This window comes from Perca fluviatilis, chromosome 5 (assembly GCF_010015445.1).
Source record: "Perca fluviatilis chromosome 5, GENO_Pfluv_1.0, whole genome shotgun sequence".
In the NCBI taxonomy this organism is placed as follows: Eukaryota; Metazoa; Chordata; class Actinopteri; order Perciformes; family Percidae; genus Perca; species Perca fluviatilis.
In genome coordinates, this window is record NC_053116.1 from 29,295,318 (window position 1) to 29,323,314 (window position 27,997).

The window sequence follows — 27,997 nt, forward strand, 5'->3', positions numbered from 1 at the left end:
TCATTTTTGCCTCAGGGCCCTACAACAAGTTTTTCTGGCCAATGCACAGCGGTCAGACCGCATTCAGTCCTATTGCATCACTGTCCAGATTGCATCACTATTTAAACAAACTGGAAAACAATTTCCAATTGCCACTTTATGATGATTTGACATCATGGAACTTGTTCAAAATTACACATAGAAGGGTATAGAGAAGGGGCAAAATTTGCTTCTCTAAATTTTAAATATAGAATTATGAATACAAAGTTGATCAATGTGTAGGCCTGAATACATGAAGCACAAGAGAAAAAAACTCCTATATGATATATATTATAGAATTATAATACAATGACTGTAAAACTATTAAGATAGTGAATTAAATGGCTTGACAAGCTCATTAATTAAGCCTGTAAAATATGTTTTTATTATAATGTTATGACATATTTGTCTCTCTGATACAAACAGAAAGTTACTGTTATATATCCTGGGCTGGCTCTCTGGTCTTTTATTTATTTTTAGTTTTTTCAACTTTATTTATTTTTTGAAAATATAGTTTACAGATATTCAGTCATCACAGTTTGTAATCAAATAAAATTATACAAAAAAATATGTGCAAATAATATAGTATGGAAGTAAGTATGAAAGTAATCTAAACAGAGAAATAAATAAAAAAATCCAAAGGTACAAAAGTGACAGACTTTCAAACTGCGTTAATAATATAGACAGCAGGAGCATTTAATCAAAGAAATTTGAGTAGACTTCAGATATTAAGATAGCTTTCTTATTGGATACCAACTTAAGAGACTCAAAGTACATGTCAAATTCAACCTGGAATAGTCTGAAGCACGGTGTTGATCTGGAAAATTTTGCCTTATGGATATGGAACTTACCTAATGAAATAAAGAGATTTACAATATTACATAACTTTCTATCTTTACATTCAAAATAGATAATAATATGTTTCCCTTCAAGTGTGATTGTGATTTTGTTTTAGATACCATATAATCTTCAAAGCTTTTCCAGAATGCAACACAAAATGAACAACCATAAAAAAAAAAAAGATGGGTTAACGATTCTTGTTCTGTTTTACAGAAATTACAATAGTTAGCAACGGGCATGAATTTCGAGACAAACAGGTTATATATATATATATATATATATATATATATATATATATATATATATATATATATATATATATATATATTTTATATATTATGTGGGCTGGCTCTCTGGTCAGTTTGGTGAAGTCATCCAACATGACGTCGGCGAGAAGAGAGCCTGTGATTGGTCAGTCCGTATCAGGAAGTGATGAGCTGACTGTTGACAGCTCTCTTGCAAAGTAAGATGGTGTAACAGTTATCTAATAAAATAATGGTGAGGCTCTGATCCCTACGGCAGTTTGCTGCGCTCCGAACTTGTCTCGTCCCCTGTAACGTTCTGGGTGAAAGGTATTGTTTGCCACATTAAGTGAATTATATTGACGTTACGCGTTGTGTTGAGCATGCCTATATTCTAGCTTAGCTCATTAACTAGCTAGCTTAGTTAGCTAGCTCATTGTAAATATTCTACCATATGGATATGTCACCATTCATCCGCTTAACAGTCATGTATGTCGGCAGAGGTCTTGTTGTTGCTAGCGTTGATCAACAATTAGACTAACTAGGCTAGCTATCTTAATTGACAGCAAGGCTGCTTAATTTACCCAACGTTAGCCGTATCATAATTATTTAACTGTAAATCTAAAGTTATGGTATCGCTAGCTAAGTTACAGCTGGCTAGCCAACGGTAACCTCACATCACATGAATCCCTTTTGTGCTGCTTTACATTTGCCGTTAGCATGACTTGAGAGTTTCTCAGATTGTAACATACATTTCGGTAGCACTTTATTTAAATTTGATATAACAGTGACGTTAACGTTAGACTTAGAAATAGTTACAACTTAAATTTGGCATAGGCATGTTACTAAAACAACATTAAAAGTTGAAAATTTAAAAGAAATCTGTGCGGACCGGTGAATTGTGTGTGTGTGTGTGTGTGCCAAATTATAGACCGACTCTTATTTATCGATGCATACTATATGTAAAATAATTTTCTATAAGGTGGTTTGGATTTTATTAACATCAATTAAATTGCCCTTTTTTCAATTGAGTTTAGCCTGGACTTCAGGTTGATTAATGATTGTGTGCCTGTGGAATGTGAAATCAGCCTTTAGCCTGGACTGGTGTCCCCTGTCTCTTACTGGCCTTGCGTGAAGTCAGCAAACATTTCTGAGTTATAATTGTTTATGAGCCTACATCAGTTTCACATAATGGGCTTTCCTGAAGGATTTAAATAACATTTCCTTACCACTCACTTGAGATGTGAGTGACATTCAGACGTCACATAAGGATGGCAAACTTGGTTCAACTGTTTAATATGAAAGAACATGTCCTGATTGAACATTGTAGTCACTGTTCCATTATCTTTATTATGACTGTTATTGCTACTGTTCATCACACCCCCAACCGGCACCGTCAGACACCGCCTACCAAGAGTCTGGGTCTGCCGAGGTTTCTTCCTAAAAGGGAGTTTTTCCTCTCCACTGTCGCAATAGCTACTGCTAATGCTTGCTCTTGAGGGAATTACTGTAATTGTTGGGGCTTTGTAAATTATAGAGTGTGGTCTAGACCTACTCTATCTGTAAAGTGTCTCGAGATAACTCTTGTTATGATTTGATACTATAAATAAAATTTAATTGAACTGATGCGATGATATTTTCAGTTCATAGAGCAATAACCTGACTGAGTTACTGCTCTGTGATATTTTAAGAACATCTACTGTTGCTTTAAGCTAGAGGTTCTCCATTTTTTTTTCCAGCCAAGGACCCCTTACAAGATTGAGAATTAATATACAGGGGACTAAGGCTGGACGATTTATCGAAAATGTATCGACATCGAAATTCTGAAGCTGTTACCGATGTATTTTTCCCATGGCGATAATTTCGATAATTTATTCCTGTTGATAGGCCTACTTTCTCCTTAAAAACATTCTACCGTGTGTGTAGTCACGTGACTTCGCTCGGACCAGTCAGCTGCAAGGAAAGCATAATGGACGATAACTGAAACACACCGAATCCGAGTCAGCTGAGCAACTTGTGCCCAAAAAAAACGCAGTGTCCGTCGTCTGGAAACATTTTGGCTTCAGAAAAGATGATTTAGAACAACGTGATTAATTATCGTTCATTTATCGTTATCAAGGTAAAATGTGCAATTAATCGTGATTTTTGATTTTAGGTCATATCGTGCAGCGCTACGGGGAACCTCCTCATGTATGTCTCTTGAAATAATTTGACATAGCCTATTTTTTACACTTCTATAGTCTTAGTTATGTGAACATCACAAGGGTAAATGTATTAAAAATGGCAATACGGCTAGGCACAAAGTTTAAAAATTGTTCAAAAATCATTAAATTGCACAATTCTTCACGTTTTTGGACCTGAGGACATAACCATTATTTAAATTGAGCCTCAAGATCTCGTCCAAATTCTACACGCATCTGTGTATCCTGTTAAAACTCCTGAATTGTTGCCTAGGCAAGGTAAGGCAGCAATATTTGTACAGCAAATTTCAGCAACAGGGAAATTCAAAGTGCTTTACATAACACAATAAAGAGCAGTTAAAAACAATTAATAATATTCTGTTCAAATTAATTTTATTTATAGTATCAAATCATAACAAGAGTTATCTCGAGACACTTTACAGATGGAGTAGGTCTAGACCACACTCTATAATTTACAAAGAACCAACAATTCCAGTAAAAATATGAAAACAGACAGATTACGAGAATAAAAGTTACAGTGCAGTATAAGAAATGAACAATTATTTAAAGAAAGGCAGCATAAAAAAGAAAGGTCTTCAGACTTGATTTGACCTGCAGTTTTTTGGTAGTTTGTTCCAGATATGTGGAGCGTAAAAACTAGAGCCCGACCGATATTATCAGCCAATATTAGGCATTTTCCAAACTATGGGAATCAGCATTTATAATGGCCGATAAATGAATATTTAAAAAATAAAATAAAAACGGACGAAACACCCTTCAACCATGTTATGAGTATTGGCTTTGCATATTTTTATCCCTGTTGGCAACACTCTTTGATTTTTGTTGTTGTTTGAAGTTTATTTTTAAACTGCATTATCATATTATTTTAGTGAGGACTCATAAATAACTACAAATAACTAATGTTAGGGAAATCTGTTTATGTTTTGTTACGTGTTTCTGTATTTTCTATTTTTTTTTAAATATATCTGCCAATATATCGGAATATCGGATTTTTAAATCACCAAATCTTTGTATCGATATATAAAAATCCTTTATCGATCGTGCTCTAATAAAAACTGAACGCTGCTTCCCCCTGTTTAGGTCTGACTCTGGGGATGGAAAGCAGACCTGTCCCAGACGACCTGAGAGGTCTGGGTGGGTCATAGTGTAGCAGCAGATCAGAAATGTATTTTGGCCCAAAACCGTTTTAGTGATTTAAAAACCAACACAGGTATTTTTAAATCAATTCTTGATTGGGACAAGAAGCCAGTGCAAAGACTTGAGCAGCAGCGTTCTGAATCAGCTGCAGCTGTCTGATTGATTTTTTTTTTTTTTTAGGGAGACCTGTGAAGACACCGTTACAGTAGTCGAGTCTACTGAAGATAAAAGCATGGACAAGTTTTTCCAAATCCTGCTGAGACATAAGTCCTTTAACCCTTGATATATTCTTGAGGTGATAATAGGCTGACTTTGTAATTGTCTTAATGTGGCTATTGAAACTTAGGTCATCGAAGAAGGTTGCACAGTATTTAGGTGGCCTGTAGATATTTAGAAATATAGCTCGAGGGGAGGACCTCAGATGAAGAGCCACGTTCAAAAGAAGCAACATTTCCATAAGATATTTGCGTACATTGGAATGAGTCATTAAACAAAATGGCGACTCCACCTGCTTTCTTATTCGCTCTCATAAAACTGAAGTTAGGGGGAGCTGACTCGATAAGAACAGCAACACTGTTATTATGGTCTAACCAGGTTTCAGTTAAAAACATAAAATCAAGATTTTGCTTAATAATAAAATCATTCATTAAAAAAAGATTTTTCTGCCAAAGACCTGATGTTTAGTAAGGCTAGTGTTAGTGTGTTAAAAGAATGATCTGCCTGATTTTTTTGGTACAGGCTGTGGCTGATGAGGAATGGATGCTAAATTTGTAGTTGAGTGGTTCTTGTTACTTAAGGGATTCGCCATTATTTTTCTATTACATATCACAACACAAGAATTTAATACACAGGGCCCGGGCTTGTCCTGGAAAGAGTCCTGAGGGCCATCAGGCATGCAGCCTGGACCCGGCACATATCAATTAAAGCTTGCTGCATTTTGTACACAAGCGTCCTTATCAGTCTGGGGAGACAGATTTAGCTGCTGTCTTTGAGGGGGCAGAGGCGCCTGGCGTTTTACTTTTTGGTGATTGTGTCAAAACTGGGGCAGGTTGACGCTGGGGGCAGATGATGGGAGAAGGAAGGGGGGTAAATTTGGTTCCAGCATTAACCAGCTCCTTCATCTGTCTGTCAATGAACTCCAACAGGAGGCAGGGGGTAAGAGGGGAAAGGGTGAGTGGAGAGAGCGGTGGCATGGGTGGGGTATAGGACAGTGAGGGGAGAGGGATCCTCAAAGGCATTGGTGTTGGTGAGGGGGGTTGAGTAGGGGAAGAGGGGGGTTGAGATTTCTCGTCTCTGTGGTCTCACATGGTCAAATCTCTCCATCAGCTGGGGGGCTGTGGAGGATCACTGCTGCACTTTGTTATATCTATCTACACTTTTGGCGCATTTTTCAATGTTTTTGGCAATTTTATTTTTACGTTTAACTCTTCTTTTCACTACCATGTATATACATCACTACCACCAACTTACTACCACTGTAGTTTTGCACTTATTTTTGGAATTCATGGTCAATTAAAAACCTAATTTGTAGGAAAACTATACCTAATTCTTGAGTTAAAGAAGCAGAAATTATGAATTATTTAGACTAATATTAAAGGAAGGATAATCACAGAAGGGGTCAACGTTCAGCGAGGAAACTGTTCCGAAACATTTCAATTTTTTTTTTTTTTTTAAATGCTAAAAAAATTGAATGAAACCCCCAAAATTCAATGAAAGTAGAGATCCGATCTTTTGTTGTACTCGCGAAGCGCGTTGTATGGGATCATCCATCCATGTTATTTTTGGGTAATTAAAATTAGGAAGTTAAAAGGAAACCCATATTTCTGACATTTTGAGAACGAGTCAAATTTGACCCGAAGACAACGCGCTGCCTTGACTATCTCATATTTGCTTCTGTCTGACTTGGAAAGGCAGGCATTGGCCTACTGTAATTTACCCATAAGGACCCACTGGATAAGAAGGGTGTGCTCTTCATCCGACCACTCTCTGGCACTCGGCACCCTCTGAAACAACAACAAAAAGAGATCTGGATTCTTCTTAAACTTTGGACAAGTACAACACAACACATATTTCAATGCCAACACATACCATAGAACACACTTTTACTTAAAAGTAAAACTCAAAACCCAGTTGCACAATGATCCAATAGCCACAACAACAAAGAAGTCCCAAACCCCCACTAACTAAGACTAGACCAAAACTACCTATCGTAACGTAACCCTAGTCTTTAAACAGTTACAGGCGAGAGGTATTCGATCACAGAACCCAGCAGGACTAAAAAAAAAGTACCTGCTATACAGCCACGCTCAGAAACCTTCTGACATGAACCTGAGCATATAGCTCTACCCCCTTTCGCCACCACATAACCGTTGGCACCACGGATTCTCGAAGTAGAACCAATGGGATAAACCTCATCAGAGGGAACCGTATAATTCTCCCACCAAAACAGTGACCCTAAAAACCTAGCAAATTTGCCATCCAAGTTCAGTTTCCCAGAACAAAAAGTTCAAACTGCCAAATGAAAGCAAAAATAAAGTCATATTGTTCACTGAATGGAAGAGCCCCTATTTTTATTTTATTTTTTTTATGAACTGGCTCATGGTTCAGACAGAAGGAGGGAGAATACACAAATGGGTGGAGGTAAAAAATGAAACTATTAAATAATGTTATTTATAAAAAAAAAAAATGAATTAAAGACATCTAAACAATCAGTAACATCAGTGGTGTATACAAGTGCCAGGGTAAGTAGAATATAGTGTATGTAAGAGGTTGCATGCTTAGAGAGAGAGACAGATACTGGCCAGCTCGCCCACTCGCCAGCCACAGGACAGGCCGTCACACCTGGTTACTTTTGACTCGAGCTTCATTAATAATTGATGTCCCTTGTTGTCAGTTGACTTGCAGCCTGGCTGTCTGAGATGGACGGTGGAGAGGAGGTGCGAGTGGAAGCTGTCCCATACTGCTGTTCCACCTGCGACGGAGGGGAGGTCGCCGGACGTAGCCTGGCTCGACGCAACAGGAAAACCCGCAGCCTGAGCACCTCCTCAGCCAGCACCTCCTCTGACTTTAGGTGGGTGTATAACAGGGGCCCACACACGGAACATGGTTCCTTAAGGTGGTTATGTTTGGAGCCATAGACCACAAGATTTTTTTTAACTACATGCTGCTATTGCCATCCCTTCCTAGACCATGCATTAAACTAGGGCTGCAAGATATGAGGTGTATAGAAAAATGAGTATACTATAGCAGGAGGATAACACGGTGTAGGCAACACCGATTGTTTCCGTTTTTCACGCTACTGACAGCACGCCAAATTTACAAACAACAGAGCTACGTGTTGAAATCGACCGGAATTCTGCTTTTAAGAACAGCTGCTGTTGCTCAAAGCTGCGTGAGAAACATTTTTGAAATAGCCTTGTGAAATGATCTGTGTTGCACCACCTTCAACCATCACAGAAATGACTTCAAGAAAACCAAAATGCTTGAGGACTGAAATGTTTGTTTGCCTTAGCTGTAGCAGGGGCTTTGTTTGTATGTCATAGCAACAGTGGTGTTAATAAGGACAATTGAAGAGGCGTTATCTTAGCATGTCCTTAACCCATTAGGACTGTTCCATTATTGATGAGGAAATTAAATGTCAAAGATTACACTTGTCCAAGATGTTGAAATACACTCCCACAGATACAGTTGTATTGAGTTTATCCTAATTTGGCAATACAACTTCTAATTTGTGACATTTGACAGAAAGTCGTGGTGATGGATTTGGGGAAACAAATGACTGTTTAGGAATGGGAATAGGAAGGTGGTGAATGCTACAGTTACTTAAATTAAAGGTCAGTGACTCATGAAAACCAAACATGATGAAAGGGGGTTCCCTTGGCTGAGAGGTGCTTAGGATCTGAATCTGGTTTGGTGAAAAGCCTGAAATAAAGTCAGCGGTTAAGACCAGCTGATCAAAGGCTTCTCTTGACTTTCTTTGATCGTCACCCAAAAGAAAAAAAACTGAAGAACCCAAGGACACTTTACAGAATGACTGTGGTGAAGCTAAAGGAGGTTGTAGGCTGTGGTAAACAGGTGGTGTTTCAGGAGATTATATTATATCAAGATAGCATTTGGTATAGATTAAAAGTAAACTCAAATGAATAACCATTTACATATCCGCTGTAAACTAGATCTCTCCACCTTGTTTGATGCAGTTTTAAAGATTCCAGTTTTGTCCTTTTTGTTGTTGAGTTGGTGAACGTGTAAATCTTACAGCTGCATTTAAAACATGTTGTCCACTAATGGGCAGAAGAACTCCAAAACACTCTGCCACACGCACAGCACTAAACTATCTTGCGTAATAATGCAGCCAAATGAGAACTCCCAGGTTCCATAGCATCTAGTTTCGCTTTGTCAGACCATCCACACGCTGCGGAGCGGAGGAGGGTCGGGCGAGTCCACGCAGCATTCCGGGATGGGAGAAAAAAACGTGCTCTGGTTTATTGGCATTTCTTTAAACCAATCACAATCGTCTTGGACGGTGCTAAGCTCCGCACGGAGCCGCTGCAAAATAGTTATGCGAGAGAAAATTCAGATTGGACAGATAGTCTAGCTAGCTGTCTGGATTTACCCTGCAGAGATCTGAGGAGCAGTTACAGTAACCATAGTCCTCATAAATCCAGCGGAGTTTAACATTCCAACACAAAGAAAACGAAAGGAAATGGAAATCGGAGAAAATGCATGCATCCGGTGGAATTTCCTGCGGCACCCGAACAATCCCGGAAATGGAACGTCATGGATACAGACTACATAGCATCAGTCTTACAGTTAGCATCAGTTACTTATGACACGCTGCACAGCTGTATCTGTCATGTGGATGTGTGGCATTTAGCCAGTGAAACATTTACAAAAGTTACAAAGTGGCATAGATGTAAATGGCTCTTTCTGTGACTTACATCCTGAAACATTTTATTTTGGTCTTGTAAATTGACATATAAGCTGTGTTGACAATGTGCTGACAACTTTATAGTTGACAACATTCTCTTTGATTAAGCTTGTTACTAAAGAATTTATTGTATTTGGTCTATGAATATGGTGACAAGTAGGGCAGGGCGATATGGAGAAAATCAGATATCACGATATTCTTGACCAAATACCTAGATATCGATATTGCGGCGATATTCTAGGGTTGAGAATTGGGGGCTTTAACAAAATATCTTCACACTTAGGCTTTAGATAAATAATCATCAATAGTGTGGACATAATGTCTAAGTGGGAAAAAGGCAAATAATAGAACAGCTAAAACAGTCTGGTAAGTTCAGAAAAGTACATCACTTTACTGTAATGCAGCCTTTAAAACCAGGAAAAGACAACAATTATGTCATATCACGATATCCAAAATCTAAGGCGATATCTGTTCTCCTATCACGATATCAATATATTGCCCAGCCCTTGTGACAAGGACATTAATGTATTTTTCCTTATTAATCTAATTTCACTTCTCACCAAATTCCACTTTCACAATGTAAATTTACAGACAAAAAAAACTCAAATTCTTTGTGCATATAGGGATGCATTTAAGGGATTGGAAGATCCTCCGTGATGGTGGAGGGGCGTAATGAAAAGCACCCAGGGTGTGCTAGGATTTTTCCACCGTTCAGAAAGCAGTGTCGTCTGTGGTCCAGAATAGATAAAGATATCTGATGTGTTTAAAGTGCCCATATTATGAAAAAAACACTTTTTCTGGGATTTGGGGTGTTCTTTTGTGTCTCTGGTGCTTCCACACACATACAAACTTTGAAAAAAATCCATCCATGCTGTTTTGAGAGAGATACAGGTTTCTGAATGTGTCCTGCTTTCAGTCTCCTAGTGAGCTGTTCAAAATCGGCCTCGGACTGTGACATCACAGTCCGAAATGAGCTGGCTAACCACAACCGTTAGCTCGTAGCGTTAGCGTTAGCCGGCTAAAAACGCTAGCATGCTACGTCGTTCTCAATAGCAAAGCACTGCTAAAACACACACAAGTTCACCATAATCTACAAAAGAACTACTTACATGTGCGCCCTCATTTAGAAGTCTCCCAGCCTTTCCTGCCTTGTAACTGACCAAAGTTGGAGAAACAGGCTTTCTTTTACGGTCTCTAGAGTTAGCTAGCTGACATGATCTACATCTGAGCTACTGCGCATGTGCGAGTGCAATCAAATATAGAACAGAAGGAGAAGATGAAAAGAGGTCTCACTCTGTAGCTAAAACAGAAACCAGGTGAAAAGAGGATCTGCAGCAGTGAGAGAGAGCTGTGCAGTACAACAACAATATGGTGTTTTTTGAAAATTAAACCACGTAAACCTATTCTGGTAAAACCTTAAAATACAGTTATGAACCTGAAAATGAGCATAATATGGGCGCTTTAATGTTAATGGTTATTAAAACTCTTGGGCTTTATTTCATCATTTACTGATACAGTGTGTACTGCAGGTAGGAATGATAGAAGTGTTTGTTTTTCGAACATTTCCCAATGCATCATTACCATTTGCCAAGAATTGTGATAAGTCTTGACACACCAAAGGTCACAGAGTACATTTAGCATGTGTTAATGTTATATAATTAGACAGAGTCGGGGTTTGTCACTGGGTGACCACAAAAATGACTCGCAGTGTATGAAATATATCATATCTGCTGATGATGAATTCAATTGTGGAAATCCTTTGGCTCGGACTCTTTCTCTCAATGTCTCAGTCACTGTGGCTTTACTTCTCTCTTTTTTTTCCTTCTTTAAAATAGAGAAATGAAAGGGAAATGTGTTTGATTTGAAATTTTGACATTGTCGTTTAGAAATGTAGATATTAGAGACATCCACCTTTTCTCCAGCTCAGCTTACAGTGTCCTGTAAATGATGAGAATGTACCATTTATCTCACATATCACAAGTGAAACCAAATGAAACTTGCATTTCTTCTTTTTTACTGTTTAAAAATAGCCGGCACTTTAAAGCCACTGTGTTTTGTTTAACTAACTGTGTAGGTGATCGTTTGCATACTTGCCTGGCAGCGTCGGTTTCTTAAACCTGAATGTTTGCCTTTTCTTATCTTCTCTTTTAGGAGGCCTCAGTCGCTTCATGGACCAAGCCCTGTGACCACATTTGGCCCGAAGGCATGCATGCTTCAAAATCCACATACAGTAATGTAAGTCGAACAAGGCAAATGTTATAAGGAGTGTTTGTACCCTGTTTTTTTTTTTTTTTTATTCCAGTTACGAGTCAGCGTACAACTTTGCATAGTGGTGTCCGTTAAGTCTGTGCAGCACCAAAAACCACAAAAGCCACTTGCTGTTGCTTTTAGATGTTGTTGGGCGAGACTCTGATGCTTGGGGGTCAGTTACACTGTTAATATTAAACCTTTCTTTTGACCAACAGTTAGCTGTCAGATGGCGTTTAAGCCTGAACAGCACTTTCACTATTACATGAAATAGTGGAAATATTGTAACACTTCTTATTAAAAAGAAAATGTAATACAACAACAGAAGGCGAGGCCAGTGCAGCCGACTGCCAGCAGACATTGTGAAAAAACTACCTGCCTGTCAATTAATGGTTTGACCATCTTTTCATGTAGCTTATCAACACGCTTCCTCCCTATTGAACGCCAATGGGATGTGTAATTAAGTAGTAAGTAATGTGAAGTAATGTAATGTAACATCTATAGGGAGGGGTGGAAGGGGCATGGTCGCCACTTGGGGAGGGAGGGAAGGAGTTCAGGATGGGAGGGGGGAAGGGATTAGTATACTGTTGGAATTTAGTATCGTCAAAAGACAGAGGGTGTCGTATGCTGTACCGATTTTAAAGCCCTCTGAGACAAATTTGTGATAATGGGCTATAATACGTATTTAATCGAATAAGACAAATAAAATAAAGAAATACTTGCATTTTGTTGAACTGATTGATTAATTGACTGATTGATTGATTGATTAATCTTGTCCAATACAATAGCAATAAACCCTACCTTTTTATAAAGCTCCTAACACTTAGTTTTTGTTCAGACTGTGTAAAAGATGTGTTGGTTGGTTCTGTAGATGGAATACCATGCTCGTAGCAATATAACATATTTTGTTTTATAATGCAATACAGTATGCCAACACAGATGACTCCAGAATCATATCCGCATTATTTTGACATATTATCATCAGAAGCTGAACACTTTACAGAGGTGCGTAGGTATTTAATTGTTGCAGAGCTATTGCGTTTGGATTGGACAATAGATAGGTGTTCTTGTTAATGTGTCCACCTGCTGAAACTGTTGCATTGCTCTACCTAATGAGTCAGTCTGCAGAGTGATGAAAGACTCTTGACGTTTTCCGTCAGATCCTTGACAGACGGTTGGCCCCTTGACTCCCTCAGTTACGTAAGTGGCTCCTGGCACAGTTTATTTTGGGCAGCTGTAATTGAAGGATTAGCTTCCTCAAAGCTGCTAGACGTGTTAAAAGTAGCAACACCAGGCTATCTTTATTCCAAAATGAAATTGGTTAAGCTGTAGTACTTTTAGAAATGCCTGTGCTAATGTAAAGTAGTCACAGTTTAGACAACCCAAACTGAAAATTGACCGCTTCTTTCATTCTCTGTGGAAGGGTGTGGTTGTGACACTGCTCAAGCTAGATTGGCACAGTTTTTTTTTTGTTTGGTATTGCTTTTAAAATTAATTGTTGGAGAGCATTTGTTGTTCAACTACAGAGATAATCACCCTTCCCAAAAGTCTGTCGCCCTAAACACACCTTGAAATGAAACATGGCAATGATCTATGGAGGCATTTTAGAGCCAGCCAACTGTTGCAGAGTACACACAGATAACCCATACCATTGACTGTACACTGCATGCTAACATCACATAATGCCCATGTGTGCCTATTTGTCATAAAAATTAATCAAAGTCAAGCCTGATGGGTGCCTGGGTGGCTCACCTGGTGGAGCGGGCGCCCATGCATAGAGATTCAGGCCGCTTGCACACTGCCCGCGTGGTGTGAGCGTGTCAGCTGCCGGGCGTGTCTGTTTTTATTTCGGCTCCCATGTTAACAGGTTAGAGCTTGCACACTCCCGCGCCGAAAACACGTGCATGCTAGAAATAGGACCGACGCCTATTTTTCACGCGACACGCAAGCATGTTGGAAGCGTTTCAAGGCAAAATAGAATACGAAAAGATGTTTAAATGTCATTTTGACACAAATACATTTAATAAATGACATTTTGATGTTTGAAGGTCTCTAGGTTTTGACATAAATGCAGATATAAATGTAATTTAAAAAAATTAAATAAATTATTATCGATTTTCAAATATTGCACCTATCAATACAGAATGAAATAGTCTGTAGCCTATTTTGCCGACGTCATTGCTGTAATCAAATCATTATATATTTATGTTTAACATGGTATTTCTGGTGTGCAAAGACATAGAAAATGCCAATCAGCCGCCACGCAGCTGACACGCAACAGAAACGCCACGCTCACGCAACGCAGGCAGTGTGCAGCCGAGTCGGCCTTACCCCTTGACGCAGCGGCCACAGGTTCGACACCACCCTGCGGCCCTTTGCTGCATGTCATTCCCCCCCTCTCGCTCCCCTTTCATGTCGTCAGCTGTCCTATATTAATAAAGGTCTAAAATGCCCCCCAAAGAAAAAAATAAAGTTAACTTGTTATATATCTTCTGTTTAGTTAATAAAGTTCTTACTTTCTCACCAACCAATCTCACTTTTATGTTGATTACTGTATTTGTATTTTATTTTTAATTTGAGAATGTTTTTATGTTACATATTGTTTGTGTTGTGAAGCAACGGATGTGGCCCTGTGTCCAAGACAAATTTCCACTCGGGGACAATAAAGTGTATTCTATTCTATTCTATTCTATAACTTAATAACTCCCCATGCAAAAGAAACTCCTGCCATGGTTTCCACGTTGATGCACCCATGAAATTTATGAATGCAAATCTCTGTCAATCAAAAGAATATTCAGACGTTGATTTGTCTTTGTAATCTAACCCAGTGAATAGTCTGAAGTAGTATAACGGTATCTGCTACCGTGTAAATTTACCTGTGTAAATAATCACACCCATGGTAGTGTGTGAGATGAAATTGCTTTTGGCAGTCAAAAGCAACTTACAGATTGGTAAGCAGTGAACTGGTTATGCTTTAATTATGATGGTGACTGTAATGGAACATTAGGAAGATCAAGCACTTCCTGTTGTACTCCGATAACGCCTAATTACGTAATTTACCCCCGTTCGCCCTGCACTTCCTCTTCCTGCAGGTCGTCAGGCCACATTGTCTCTCCTTGTCATAAAATGAAAAGGGAATTTCTCTGCCTTTCCATAAAAACACATGCACTTTATTTATTCTTTTAAGGGGGAAGTTTTGACATGGTTTCCTTAAAGTAACTAGAGAATATCCAGCTATTTTTTTTTTTGTTAACCCTCATGCCCTCTTGTTAAACCACATGTAAACCATAAAGTTATTCATTCATCTAATCCAGTAATACAGTGTGTGTTTTCCACGTAGCATATATCATTCTTTGTTATTTTAGGTAATTAAAGTGATTACGTAATTCTTTAAATAAAGAAGAATAGTTGTGGTACAAAAGATGGCTTATAATACTATCTTTACAGTGGATATACTAGTTTCAGGAACAGCATGTTGTGTTTCGGTAAATCACACCTGTCCAATAAGGAAAGCCCTTCCCTGAAATGGGCGGGTTGAGCCGGGCAGAGTGGGCTGGGCTGAGGTGAAGTCAACTTTAAGATGAGTAAGAGCTGTAATTCAGCAGCAGAATGCACCAGGAAGGTTTAGTGTTAAGTCCTCATTGGGACAAATATAGCCACAGAGGATCCAGCTCGAGGGGTTGTTAGCTGATCCTGGAGCCCGACCGCAGCACATGGAGAGAGAGACTCTCCACTCGCCTCGCTCAGCCTCTCAAAGACAGCCGGTGGCTTACTCACAGCTCGACTGCAAGAAGTGAACTGACTCACTTGCTCCAGCTGCTCTACAATGTGTTGCAATCGAGGAAGTTGTTAGAGGTAAAATGAGCGGTTCTGTCAGTGCGGGACATTGGGACAGTGCCTCGTTCTCCAGCTGAGTCAACCTGAAGCAGCATCCTTGTTACAGCTTATGTTTACAGCCATGAAGTTCAACCAGTGCGTACTGCAGGACTCTCCTGGGAATCACAACGAGAACAAAGTGTGGAAATGGTGAGAGCATCTTCCCTGTCTCTTTCTCAACAGAGAGAATTAGTTTGATTGGTTGAAATATTAACTGGCACCACCAGGCAGTGCATGGATTACTGCCACTTGCAGTTAGCTAATAGTAATATCAAATTATTGTCATGTTTTAAAAGTAAAGAGTAATTATTGTCTTTTTGACGTTGGCTCGGCTTGAATAAAAAAAAAAGATGAAAAATGTATATTTGTGTTCAGGGTTGGAACGATACCAAGGTTTAGTACAGTATAAGTGTAACGCTTTAGAAGTGGCAGTGTTTGCGTGTTATCACAGGCTGGCTGATGTAACAGCATGGCTCTGCGGTTTGGACAGAGCGGGGTGGTTGAATGAAAGGGGGGAAGGTCAGTGTGTGGATGCTTTGAGGTGGTCAGAGGAGAAACTGTCCCTGAATAGAGCACAGCTCATCGCCGCTTCAAATTCAAATGAAGTTATTCTTTGTGTCCTGTGTTTGTAGTTGAAACCAGGCCTGCACAGTTTCCGTTTGTACTTGTCCATGGTTGGTTTAATCATCAGGTTCACTTAATTTAGGATGTGTTTTATTGTATATGGATGTTTGCCTCCAGCTGTGGCACCTTTTTTGTAAAAAAAAAAAAAATTTAAATGTCAAAGGGGATTGACACAATAACTTTTGTGGTACAAGGAAGTCTGATAGTAATTATGGCCTTGTGAATAATCTGTGGCAATTTTAAGGCTTTAGTTAGTGCATTTGCTTTGTTGTGTTGTTTGGTGTTTTTAATAGAACAGGAACAGGATATGTTGTAATGATTTTGCTGTCTCAAACTATATAGGGGTCTGCAGGTTTTACTTTCAAACACTGATGTGTTCTCCTTGCAGGGGCCTTAGGTGGGGAGAACCTGCAGGGTTGATTGTATTACTGAGAATGGTGCCTGGTAATTTTAATGTTTACAGTAGGTAGTACTGTAGGTTTTAAAGGTATTATCCTGCATGGTTTCAGCACAATTTCATTTTTGTCTCAAAATCGTAGGCATCTCTCCTTGATCCGCTAGCTGCCTGCTCCCCTGAATACACGGTGAAAAAGCCCGGTCTCGGGAGACAACACAGGGGTCGTAAACGTCAAACAAACACTAGAGGCACAGGCTGTGCACCAAAATACAACAAACCATGTTCCAGCCAATCACCGACAAGATGGTTGGGGGAGGGATGGGGGTTAGTGACAGTTATGGCGTTTTTCCATTACATGTTACCTGCTCAACTCTACTCTACTTTCCTTTTTTGGTTTTCCATTACCAAAAAAAGTCCCTGGTACCTGCTAACAGGTAACCTTTTTTTAGTACCACCTCCGTCCAGGTTCCAAGCGAGCTGAGCCGATACCAAAAGGTGACTGTGATTGGTCAGAGAGAATCGTCACTAATCCAGTGTTTCCTCTATGTTGATTTGACCGTGGCGGCCCCCACGGCAACATTTCTGCCCCCCACGGTATCAGAAATGGGGCTGCATTGTTAGAGTGCATGTCAGAGAACATTTGTGTTTGAGGTGCATTATCGGACCTGCCCCCACTGTTAAAAAAAATCCTAAAGGAAACACTGCTAATGACTGCGTCATCATTGCTAGCGACAGACGGGGGTGTCCTGAACAAACCTAGTTTAGCCAGCGGTGTTTTTTTTTTGTTTGTTTTTTTATTTGCTGCCTCCAGCTTCTTTTGAAACAAAATTTGTCTTCTGGCTGTGGCAACAGTCAAAAACAACACCCCTTCCACATTCTGTGTGTGTGTTGCGTTAGGTCACGGCAGTTTCCTGTGGCGTCGCTATGACGACCAGCCACGCTCACCTCAGGCATGAGCAAGGGGGTTAGCTTCGTTTCAGAACTCGAACCTCCTATGGCGCCATTTTGATGCTACAAAGCCATCACCTCCCGTTAGCATTCCACTGACTAGCATTCATTTTGACGTCACTTTGACAGCGAATAACTTTACATCTGAAGCGTTTAAAGACTCTATTTGTCCATTGTTTAGTTCTAAAGAAACACGACAATGTATAAAAGGCTCCATTACCTTGTATCTCACGTTATGGCTCCGTAGCAGACGTTTTTGTAAAAATAGGCAAACGATTGTGTCACATAGTAGAGGAATTACCGTATAGTACAGGATAAGCTTGCAGGCAGTTTCGACTTACATGAGCTGTTTAGGTTTGATTACTAATGTTAACTATCATTTTAGTTAGCAATAATTAGCCTGTGCCCATGTTATCTCCTTACATATACCTACGCTCTCCGTCTCTGTAAGATTGGGAATGATTGAGATTTCTCTTGGCCAAGCTACCAGAAGTCTTACAACTTTCAGACAGGTTGCTCACGTCACATTTACGTTGTCTCTCTCAGTTGGAGGCTGCACAGTAAAGCTGGCGCTCACCGGAAAAGTGCTTCTAATATCCTTCACTGGTCTCCGTCCAGAGCAACGGGATCTGTTGTTCCATTCTTATATACTGTCTATGGGCATGAGGCGGTACTAAATCTGCAATGGAAAATGGAGGACGGGGCAGTATCATGTGTTGGAAAAACGCCATTAGTCAGTCATGACAGTTCCGGAAACATGGGGGGAGGGGTGAGCTTGCTCTGTTTTGTTTGGTATTTACTTGCAACGTTAACAGAAGTGACGTCATGAACTCATAGCGCACCTTTAATAGTAGGCCACATGTGCGGCCGGTGTTGACACACTGCTGAAATCTGTTCGGCCGAGAAGAGATATCAGAACCAAACAAGAAAACTTGTTAATCAGCATTAGAAGCCTAATGCAGCGTTGAGCACATTGGTTTTCATATTGTGTAAAAGTATTGCATGACCAGAGGGGAACAAGTGTGGAGTGGAGCTAAAGTTGAATGTTTTCTGATGTATTTAAATTGTTAGTTTCTCTTGGAACCATCTCCTCATTCTCTCATTTACAGCTGTTTGAAACTAGGCTTGAATCCGCCGTTCTCGCCATGCGAGTGGTGTAAATGTCGCGGTGTGATACTGATGCTAATTTGCAAACCATTTGAAGCAGAGCTAATGGTTGTCAAGTTTGGGTATGTGGGCAGCCTGCGTCGGTGTAACCCTGCCTAACAAGAACTAACAATTTGACAGAGCTGTAACTAATGATAGCCGGCATCATCAGACTTCAGTATTGTTCAATAATCCTAGATTAGGATCCCTTGGCTATTTCCAGTTTCAACATTTACCCATTTTCCATAGGGTTTTCATTAGTTCCAGCCCAGGGGAGTTTATGCCTCCTGTTTTAGTTATTTGCAGGTCATGTTTTTCCCTTTGGGTTCATCCTCACAACTCGTGGCTCTTCCCTGCCATCTCTGAATGCACTTTGGTTTTAAGAGTGGCGTTTTAGAGATATTTTGTCTCTTTTTTTCCCCCCTTTATTAAACACCACTCCCACACTTTTATCTTGCCCTTTCATCTTTTTCTAAACATTTTACATTGTGCCAATAATGTCCCTGACTTTCTGTGAGGGGTTAAGATGAGGTGAAGGCCCTGCAGACGACACAGGGGGGTCAGCAGTATGTGGCCACAGAGCTGGACTTTAAGCTGGTGATGACTGTAATTGGATAGGTTCTCAGCAGTAAGCAGGTTGCCTTAGTTTGTTAACAGATCTTACATAAGCCCCAATCTCAGGTCTACGCTCATGTAACGGGGGAATCCTTATCAAGTGACCGGTGGGTCTGTTTTTCCCTCCTGAGATGAAAGTTGTGTTTGTGTGTTCAGGCACATTCAGGACCCCGCCAGCCAGAGACTGACATGGAACAAGCCACCAAAGTGTCATCGCTATCTTTATGTCCATCTATTTATATATATATATATATATATATATATATATATATATATACATGTATATATATATATATATATATATATATATATATATATATATATATATATATATATATATATATATATATATATATATATATATATATATATATATATATATATATATATATATATATATATATATATATATATATATATATATATATATATATATATATATATATATATATATATATATATATATATATATATATATATTTATATATATATATTCCTCTCCTTCTTTCTTTCTTTTTTCTCTTTTTTCTCTCTCTCTCTCTTTTTCTTTCTCTCTCTCTCTCTCTCTCTCTCTTCTTCTTCTCTTCTCTCTTCTCTCTCTCTCTCTCTCTCTCTCTCTCTCTTTCTTTCTCTCTCTCTCTCTCTCTCTCTCTCTTCTTCTCTTCTCTCTTCTTCTCTCTCTCTCTCTCTTTCTCTCTCTCTCTCTTTCTTTCTCTCTCTCTCTCTCTCTCTCTTCTCTCTCTCTCTTTTTTTCTCTCTCTTCTCTCTCTCTCTCTCTCTCTCTCTCTCTCTCTCTCTTTCTTCTCTCTCTCTTCTGCTCTTTCTCTCTTCTCTTTTTTCTCTCTCTCTCTCTCTCTCTTTCTTTTTTTCTCTCTCTTTTTTCTCTTTTTTTTTTTTTCTTTTCTCTTCTTTTTTTTCTCTCTTTTTTTCTTCCTTTTTTTCTCTCTTTTTCTCTTTTTCTCTCTTCTTTTATGTCTCTTCTCTCTCTCTGTGTCTCTCTCTTTCTCTCTCTTTTTCTCTTCCTTTCTCTCTCTCTCTCTCTTCTCTCTCTCTCTTTTTCTTTTTTTTTTTTTCTTTTCTCTTTTTTTTCTTTTTCTTCTTTTTCTTTTTTTTTTCTCTTTTTTTCTTTTTTTTTCCTTTTTTTTTCTTGTTTTTCTTGTTTGCTGTCTGTTTGTGTGTGTGTTGTGTGTGTGTGTGTGTGTGTGTGTGTGTGTGTGTGTGTGTGTATGTGTGTGTGTGTGTGTGTGTGTGTGTGTGTATGTGTGTGTGTTGTGTATGTGTGTGTGTGTGTATGTGTGTGTATGTATGTGTGTTGTATGTATGATTAGGGTGGTGGGACAGGTTGAGATTTTTAACAGTTTTTTTTATTTCTCAGATCTTGATGACATCTCCAATCGCGTAGACTTCATCATCTGTCTTGGCGGAGATGGAACTTTGCTGTATGCGTCTTCGCTCTTCCAGGTATTCAGCAGTTTTATATTGGCCGCTATTTCAGATGTAGTCTTATGGCGCTTACCCACTGCTAGTACCAGCTCTACTCTCCTCGGCTCGGCTCGACTCGGCCGCGGTGCCCCGTCCTCATATTCAATATTTCCGTTAATCTAATCTCGCCTAAACCAATTATTTTGTCATTTTAGTCAAAATTATTTCACAGAAAGATTTTGTCTTATCATTATCTGATGAAAAACACTGGTTAAAGGATTTAGAATGCAGCTTTTCAGTTACTCGGAGTCCTCCTGACTGTGCTCATTAGTGATGCACGTGTCAGTCACACCCACCCGCCACAACAACATTTCCTACTGTCACTTTAAAAATAGCAGTTGTGTGCTTTCACATTTACTGGTATAACACAACAGTCTTCTCCTTTCTTTTCTAGGAGAGTGTTCCACCAGTTATGGCCTTCCACCTGGGCTCCCTGGGTTTCCTGACACCCTTCAAATTTGACACCTACCAGTCTCAGGTCACCCAAATTATTGAAGGTACTGTAAGTTCTCTAACCGGTCTGTCAGTCTCTGTCTTTCTACAGCATAAACACCCTTGTTTTGTTTGCAAAGCATGTGTTGTGCTCCAGTTTCTATATACAAAAGACACTATATGCTATACTATATGACACTATAAAGACAGTATATGTATTGTATATAGGTAATGCTGCCATTGTCCTGCGAAGCCGCTTGAAAGTTCGGGTGCTTAAAGAGAACTGGGAGAAGAAGGCCAGAGTGGATGAAAAGGGCATCATCCTGACTAATGGGGATAACGAAAGCAGCCGGAAAGCCGTGCAATATCAGGTAATATCTGCAGCTTACACCAGTTCTTTGGAACACATAAAAAACAAAACATTTGAGCTTTTGCCAACATTAATATTCTCAGTCTGCTTGCCAAGATGTAAATAGTAGATCGTTATGTCAATCCGTTCATGTTGGGAGATTTACACACCAGCCCTGAGGTGTGTACCAAAAGGCAAAGTTCAGCAGAGCCAGGAATGTAGCTGGCTCGATAAAGCCTGAAGCCCCAATCAGAGATAATGGCTAGCACCAAGGTGGTTTTCAGCTTGCTCTGTTAACTTACAGCTCGGTGCGCGTTCCCTTCAACGCGGACGTTTGGCGCGTCATTTCACTCTACTATCGCACAAAATGGACAGATCGCTTGCCGCCTACGTCCACTTGTTAAGAATATGAAAAAATTATTAAAGCAAAAAGTAACACTGTTGCTGAAATGAGGCAAGAGAGGAGGCAGAAAATTACTTATTGTGTAAATTCATGAGCTGTAATATTTCTTTTACCACTCAATGCCAACTGTTTTCTTTCTAACGTGACAGCTGCACGTTCTGCAGCTCTTACACTTTAAATTAGATTTCAAGATGTATTGATGCAACAGATTTAAACATCATACTCAAGAATTAGGTCTGACACTGTCCCATAATGAAATATACGTAGAAATCGCTTTAGTTTTTGGCCAAATCAAAGTTGATTGAAGTTTATGGATTGATTATTATCTGTGATAATAGGCTACCAATAGACTAATACATTTTCTAACCAGTGTTCTATTAGCTGCAATATGTGGACTGTAAAACAAAGCGGTAACCTTTTGAAGGAAGTAAACATCATACTGATTGATAATATAGTGAACTATTAATATTACATTATTATTATATTATATAAGCTTGTTTTACAGCCAGTGTGGGCCAATATCCAGAGAACACTACTGACATATTCTGTAGTTCAGTGAGAGCACCAACAACCTTGCAAACAAAACAAAATAATATTCTTGCTCAGATTTTCTGCACCACTGATGACAACAACAACAAAAAAAACGCAACGCAATGCCTACAGTTTGTGCTACTACAATTGCACAGCTCTGTTCGGTGGCATAACTAATGTACACATTACGGCTGAACAAGTTTTCATTAATAAACTCTAAGCGATAAATGGAGAGCCACCTTTGTAACATCGAAAACTCTGGCTTTAGACTCAATATACCTGGCTAACCCACTAATCTCGCTCAGCCATGTGATGTCATTAATTACTCACCTTTCTTCAACCTGATGCCTGTGGGATTTGAACCTGTTTTTAAAGAACTCCGAAGTAAACACTGCCATAAGCTCCAGAACAAGAAAAGTCCCTCTGACTGCAGGTATGAGGTTAATAGTCTTTAACAAATCCCATGATGAGGGTGTGTGTTAGATGACTGCAGACCAGGTGTTAGTGACATCATGTCAGTGCAGGGGTTTATGACAAACATGGTTACCATGTGACGGTGTGTTTCAGGTACTGAACGAGGTGGTGGTGGACAGAGGGCCATCCTCCTATCTCTCCAATGTCGACCTCTTCCTGGATGGACACCTCATTACCACAGTGCAGGGAGACGGTGAGTGGGCCGAACATCCCTCTCGATGTTCAGCGCTCTCTGGGAAAATGTAAATGCTTACATGGGGTCAGTGTTGTTTGCACTCCACCACCACCACCATTTAACCAGTCCAGAGTCAGAGAGTGCTGGCACATAAATCACTTCAGTGTTTTATACTGCTAAGGCTACCAAGTATTCCCACTTCCACAATTGAGTGTAACTTAATACCCTGCAAGTAAAACCTGTCTGACAGCCCAAACAAGATAACGTTAGCACGATAGGATAGCAACGTTTAGTCTCTGCCCCTCTGGCTGACCTTTCCCTCCCAGCACGCAGTGTATTCTGGACAGAAGCTTTAGACATTCATTCAAAAAACAATGTATATACTTAGGAAAATTGTAGCTTAACATCACAGCAAAATATTCAAAGAATATAAAAGATTCCCATCTATAAAACAGTCACTTGTAGCTTTTGAAAATGAATCATGCACATCGTGTCATGTTCTATCTTTGGCTCGCACGTTGCATGATGTTCTGCTGCTTAATGATTACACAGCACATTTCAAATGCAATCAGAACTGCATGTAACAAGTTAACTTGCATGGTGGGTTAATTTGCATATTTACTTGCAAGTACATATACTTACTATATAAGAATGTGTTATAGAAGTATCATTTATGCATTGCAACTACAGTGTCCACTGTTCACTTCCTGTTGGAATGTTGATTATTAATTAATATAATATAAATTAGTGCTGAAACAATTACTCGATTAATTGCAGGAGTAAAGCCCCAGGCTAAAGGAGCTGTTAGCCCCAGGCTAAAGGAGCTGTTAGCCCCAGGCTAAAGGAGCTGTTAGCCCCAGGCTAAGGTAGTTGTTAACCCACAGGCTAAGGTAGTTGTTAACCCACAGGCTAAGGTAGTTGTTAACCCACAGGCTAAGGTAGTTGTTAACCCACAGGCTAAGGTAGTTGTTAGCCCCAGGCTAAGGTAGTTGTTAACCCACAGGCTAAGGTAGTTGTTAACCCACAGGCTAAGGTAGTTGTTAACCCACAGGCTAAGGTAGTTGTTAACCCACAGGCTAAAGGAGCTGTTAGCCCCAGGCTAAGGTAGTTGTTAACCCACAGGCTAAGGTAGTTGTTAACCCACAGGCTAAAGGAGCTGTTAGCCCCAGGCTAAGGTAGTTGTTAACCCACAGGATAAAGGAGCTGTTAGTCCCAGGCTAAGAAAGCATTCACACTGGCACAATCCTGGCCCATTCCTCTGGAGCAATGTAAGCCCCGAGTCTGTGGGGTTATCCCCTGAAACACTACTAAGCCTGGGGGTAAAAGTTACCAGGGTGAAATTGGGCTACTGACACTGAACCCAGGGCTAGTAGTGTTGAAAAGGGCTAGTGTCAGAGATGACTTGCAGTAACTCCTTAAGTGCCTTTAGGAGAATGTTAGGCTGTCACCTATTGAGGTACAGTATTAATGTCTTAGATGTGATGTTGTGCCTTAACTCACTGTGTGCGCGTGTCTCTGTGTCCCCTCAGGTGTGATAGTATCTACACCTACAGGAAGTACAGCGTATGCAGTGGCAGCAGGAGCTTCCATGATCCATCCCAACGTCCCAGCCATCATGATCACCCCCATCTGCCCACACTCGCTCTCCTTCAGACCCATCGTGGTGCCTGCCGGGGTAGAGCTCAAGGTATTTACAGTGCACAGTGTTTGGGTCAATCGAGAAAGATGGTTTGGTTTGACATCAGAAGTCGAGGCATTTGCCAAATCTGATGCATATGATATTACATTACCATGCAGTGCTTCTATAACTACTACTGGCACATTAACTGAAGTTACATTTTGATAAACATCCTACATATTGGCCTTTTAATTATTTGATTATTTAATGTGTGTCTTTGTCCAAAGAGAGACAGACAGGTTAGGTTTAAAAAAAAAAAGAAAAGACCATAGTATGTTAGAGGTAATTAAACTGACTTGTGGGGGAATTTCAGTAAAAGTTTGTGATTTAAGAATGACTACATTGGGGATTGAAGACAAAAAAAAAACCTGTTTTCTCTCAACTGTAGACAAAAATAACAAAAATAAAAGCAAACAAAAAAAACCCTGTTCTTTCTGTGACTTTTCTGCATTCTTTGCGTGTTGTTTTTTTTTTCTCCAGATAATGCTGTCATGTGATGCCAGAAACACAGCCTGGGTGTCATTTGATGGAAGAAAGAGACAGGAGATCTGTCACGGAGACAGGTTAGTCCACATGCCGAGCTGCTCGTTGCACGTCAGCCACACAAAAACAACACATATTGTCTGTGTGCGAACACACACATTTGCTATGACGTTCATAGCAAATGAAGCAAAACAAAGCCCAGAGACTTTGTCTCCACACAGACATGCTTTGTTCCATGCGTCTCAATGTGCTTAATGGGCTTGAGGCCAGGAGTGTCCTGCGTGCCAGATCTAGGTCCTTACTTTATGTAACTGATGAAGATAACAATTGAGATAATAACCTTCCTGGTACTTGAAATAAGCTGCCAGTCATTTTGAGTCACTTGAGCATTCTTAAACAAAAACCCAGTGTTGCTTTACAAGGAAGTTGCGGTGCTGCGTCTGATGGCAACACCTCCTCTTTTGCTTTCCTGATTGCAAGTACTTTTCTTTCCTCATTCGGCCTGCAGCCATTGTGACACAAAACCTTTTCTGATGTTTTTTTTTTTCTTCTTCTTCTTTCCATCCCTGTTCCAGTATTACCATCACTACTTCCTGCTTTCCCGTTCCCTCCATCTGTTTCCGGGACCCGGTCAATGACTGGTTCGAGAGCCTGGCCCAGTGTTTACACTGGAACGTGAGGAAGAAGCAGAACTACCTCAGCTCAGAGGACGAGGAGTTCTGAAGCATCTTTAAAGTCTCCTCAGAAGTCTTAAGGACTCCTTCCTCTTGGTTATAGCTTGACCATGCTTCTGTGCCATTTTGTCTTTGACGGATAAAAGACAAAACGGTTTAGGTTTCGGCAAACTCCATTCAAAAACATCTGTCATATTAATGTTGCCCTTCATATGTGTTAACATTGTTCAGTAGTAACATTCCAAGTATTGGCCCGAACAGCTCTTTTGCTGCTGTCCTCCATGTTGTATTTTGCTGGAATAAATGTGTGGAAATAAGAAGCGAACTATAAAAAAAACAAAACAACAGGAGATAGTTAGCTCTAGAGTCTGGTGAGAGGCTGGAAGCATGTTATTGGCTGAAAGGTGAGGAGGCGGAGACTGGTGACAACTCACTGCTTAAATAGTGACAGTTTAAAATAAAAGTCATTTAGAAAACTGCTAATATGACACAAAGACAGGATTTAGACCCCAACTCGTTTTAAAATAAAAATTGTATAGTAAAAAAAATTAAACTATTAAATTTGAAAATTATGAAGTAACATTTCATAAAAATTAGTTTAGTTTTAATAATTCACACTTTGAGGTTCTATAGAAAACAAGTCTGAATGTTGAGCCTAATCAAACTCACTGATGCTACTCAGAGAACGGGGGTTACACAAGTAACATACCTACATTTGTATGTCAGAGGTACGCAGCATTAATAAGGAGTCTGTAGAACACCCAGAAGATATTATATCATGTTCTAATGTGTATGCACGTTAAAATGGTGGACTTTGAATGGAGTTTGGCCCCACTATTGGTCCAGGACTGTGTGCTTTCCTTCTGTATGCTGTGTAAACCGGCTATGAAGTCAAAAAGCAGTTTGTAGAGAAAGTAATCGGAAGGAAAAGGCAAGGCTTGGGATGAACTTGGACTACAACTCTGAAGGTCAGTTGTGGATAGCAGTTATTGCAATACTCTTTGATGGTTTGTTTGAGCACTTTTAGGTCTTTAAGACGGATGGCAGGGACACATTACTACTTTTATAAACAACAAAAAGCTAGTTCTTTCAGTAGCGGTAAAGGATCAGTTGGAATTATCTGGACGATTTATCTGTTAAGTCAAACTTTTAATTCTGTTTATCAAATCAGGAAAAACTGATGTAATGTCATGAATGCATGACAAATGTCTTACGCAATTTTTAGGTGCACCCTGGGGAAGAGCACATTTACAGTACATCTACTTGGCATTAGTGGCCCAACTATACAGACTGTGCCTTAAACACTGGTATCATTAATGTATAGAAATATTATTTTTCAAGGTTTACATCATGGTGATGATGTAATCACACACTTGCACAGATGTGTGATTTGTGCATTTTCATTGTAACCACATGTTGACTGTTGTCTTTGCTGTCTGCAGCGCATGACACTTGACCAATTGAGTTATGCAGAACGTGTAACATAGTCTCTGTTCTGCAGTCATGTAGTCGGCGCATTGGATGACATGTCAAGAATGCGAGGAGGTGATATTCAAAGAGACCACAGTTCAAATGTCTTCAGTGTCTTTTTATTGTTTTTTTTGTTTTTTAAATGTCGTCTAAGCCATAGCTGAACCCTGTGTAGGTTTAATAGACCAATATCTGTGGGCTGTGGGTGATTTAATGCTCTGTGTAGGGTGATGAATTGAATTTTTCAGACTTGTCAGTTTGCTACAAGTTTGCCGCTCAATATGGCCTTCCTTGCATAAATGTTCAGATAATGTCTAGATGTTATATTCATTATGAATTGGTTTAACAAATTGTGTCAGGGTGAAAATATGAATGGTGGTGTACTGAAGTGGACCAACTAAGCTCCAAAAGGCAATCATTCCTTTACTGAGTATGTGTGTGTGTGTGTGTATATGTGATGCTTGAATAAGATGTATTTTGTAAAGTATATGTTTATTAACCCGTTTACAATGTATCATTGCTGAAAATAAATCTATTTGATACTTTTTTACATTAATACCTTCTTCAGTTAATTATTATTGTTGATGAAAAGTGTTTTAGCAGTTCTGATTCTCTAACTCGGTGATTC

The 27,997-nt window shown here is 39.6% G+C and overlaps 1 protein-coding gene across 1 annotated transcript; it reads left to right on the forward strand.

Moving 5' to 3' along the window:
- The first annotated feature begins 1,287 nt into the window (after window positions 1-1,287).
- On the forward strand, window positions 1,288-27,925 carry nadka (NAD kinase a). Its single transcript, XM_039800453.1, has 11 exons — window positions 1,288-1,430; window positions 7,332-7,508; window positions 11,517-11,600; window positions 19,375-19,427; window positions 20,594-20,679; window positions 21,095-21,197; window positions 21,361-21,503; window positions 22,983-23,082; window positions 24,594-24,751; window positions 25,223-25,305; window positions 25,801-27,925. Exons 2-11 carry the CDS (start codon window positions 7,357-7,359, stop codon window positions 25,946-25,948), a joined length of 1,110 nt encoding a protein of 369 aa, XP_039656387.1. The 5' UTR covers window positions 1,288-1,430; window positions 7,332-7,356; the 3' UTR covers window positions 25,949-27,925.
- The last annotated feature ends 72 nt before the right edge of the window (window positions 27,926-27,997 follow it).

Bases quoted from the DNA above. Each gene is read 5' to 3' on its own strand.
- nadka (XM_039800453.1), top strand. From the start codon at position 7,357: ATGGACGGTGGAGAGGAGGTGCGAGTGGAAGCTGTCCCATACTGCTGT. The intron at 7,509-11,516 runs GTGGGTGTATAA...CTTCTCTTTTAG, and splicing joins AGCACCTCCTCTGACTTTAG to GAGGCCTCAGTCGCTTCATG. The intron at 23,083-24,593 runs GTGAGTGGGCCG...GTGTCCCCTCAG, and splicing joins TACCACAGTGCAGGGAGACG to GTGTGATAGTATCTACACCT.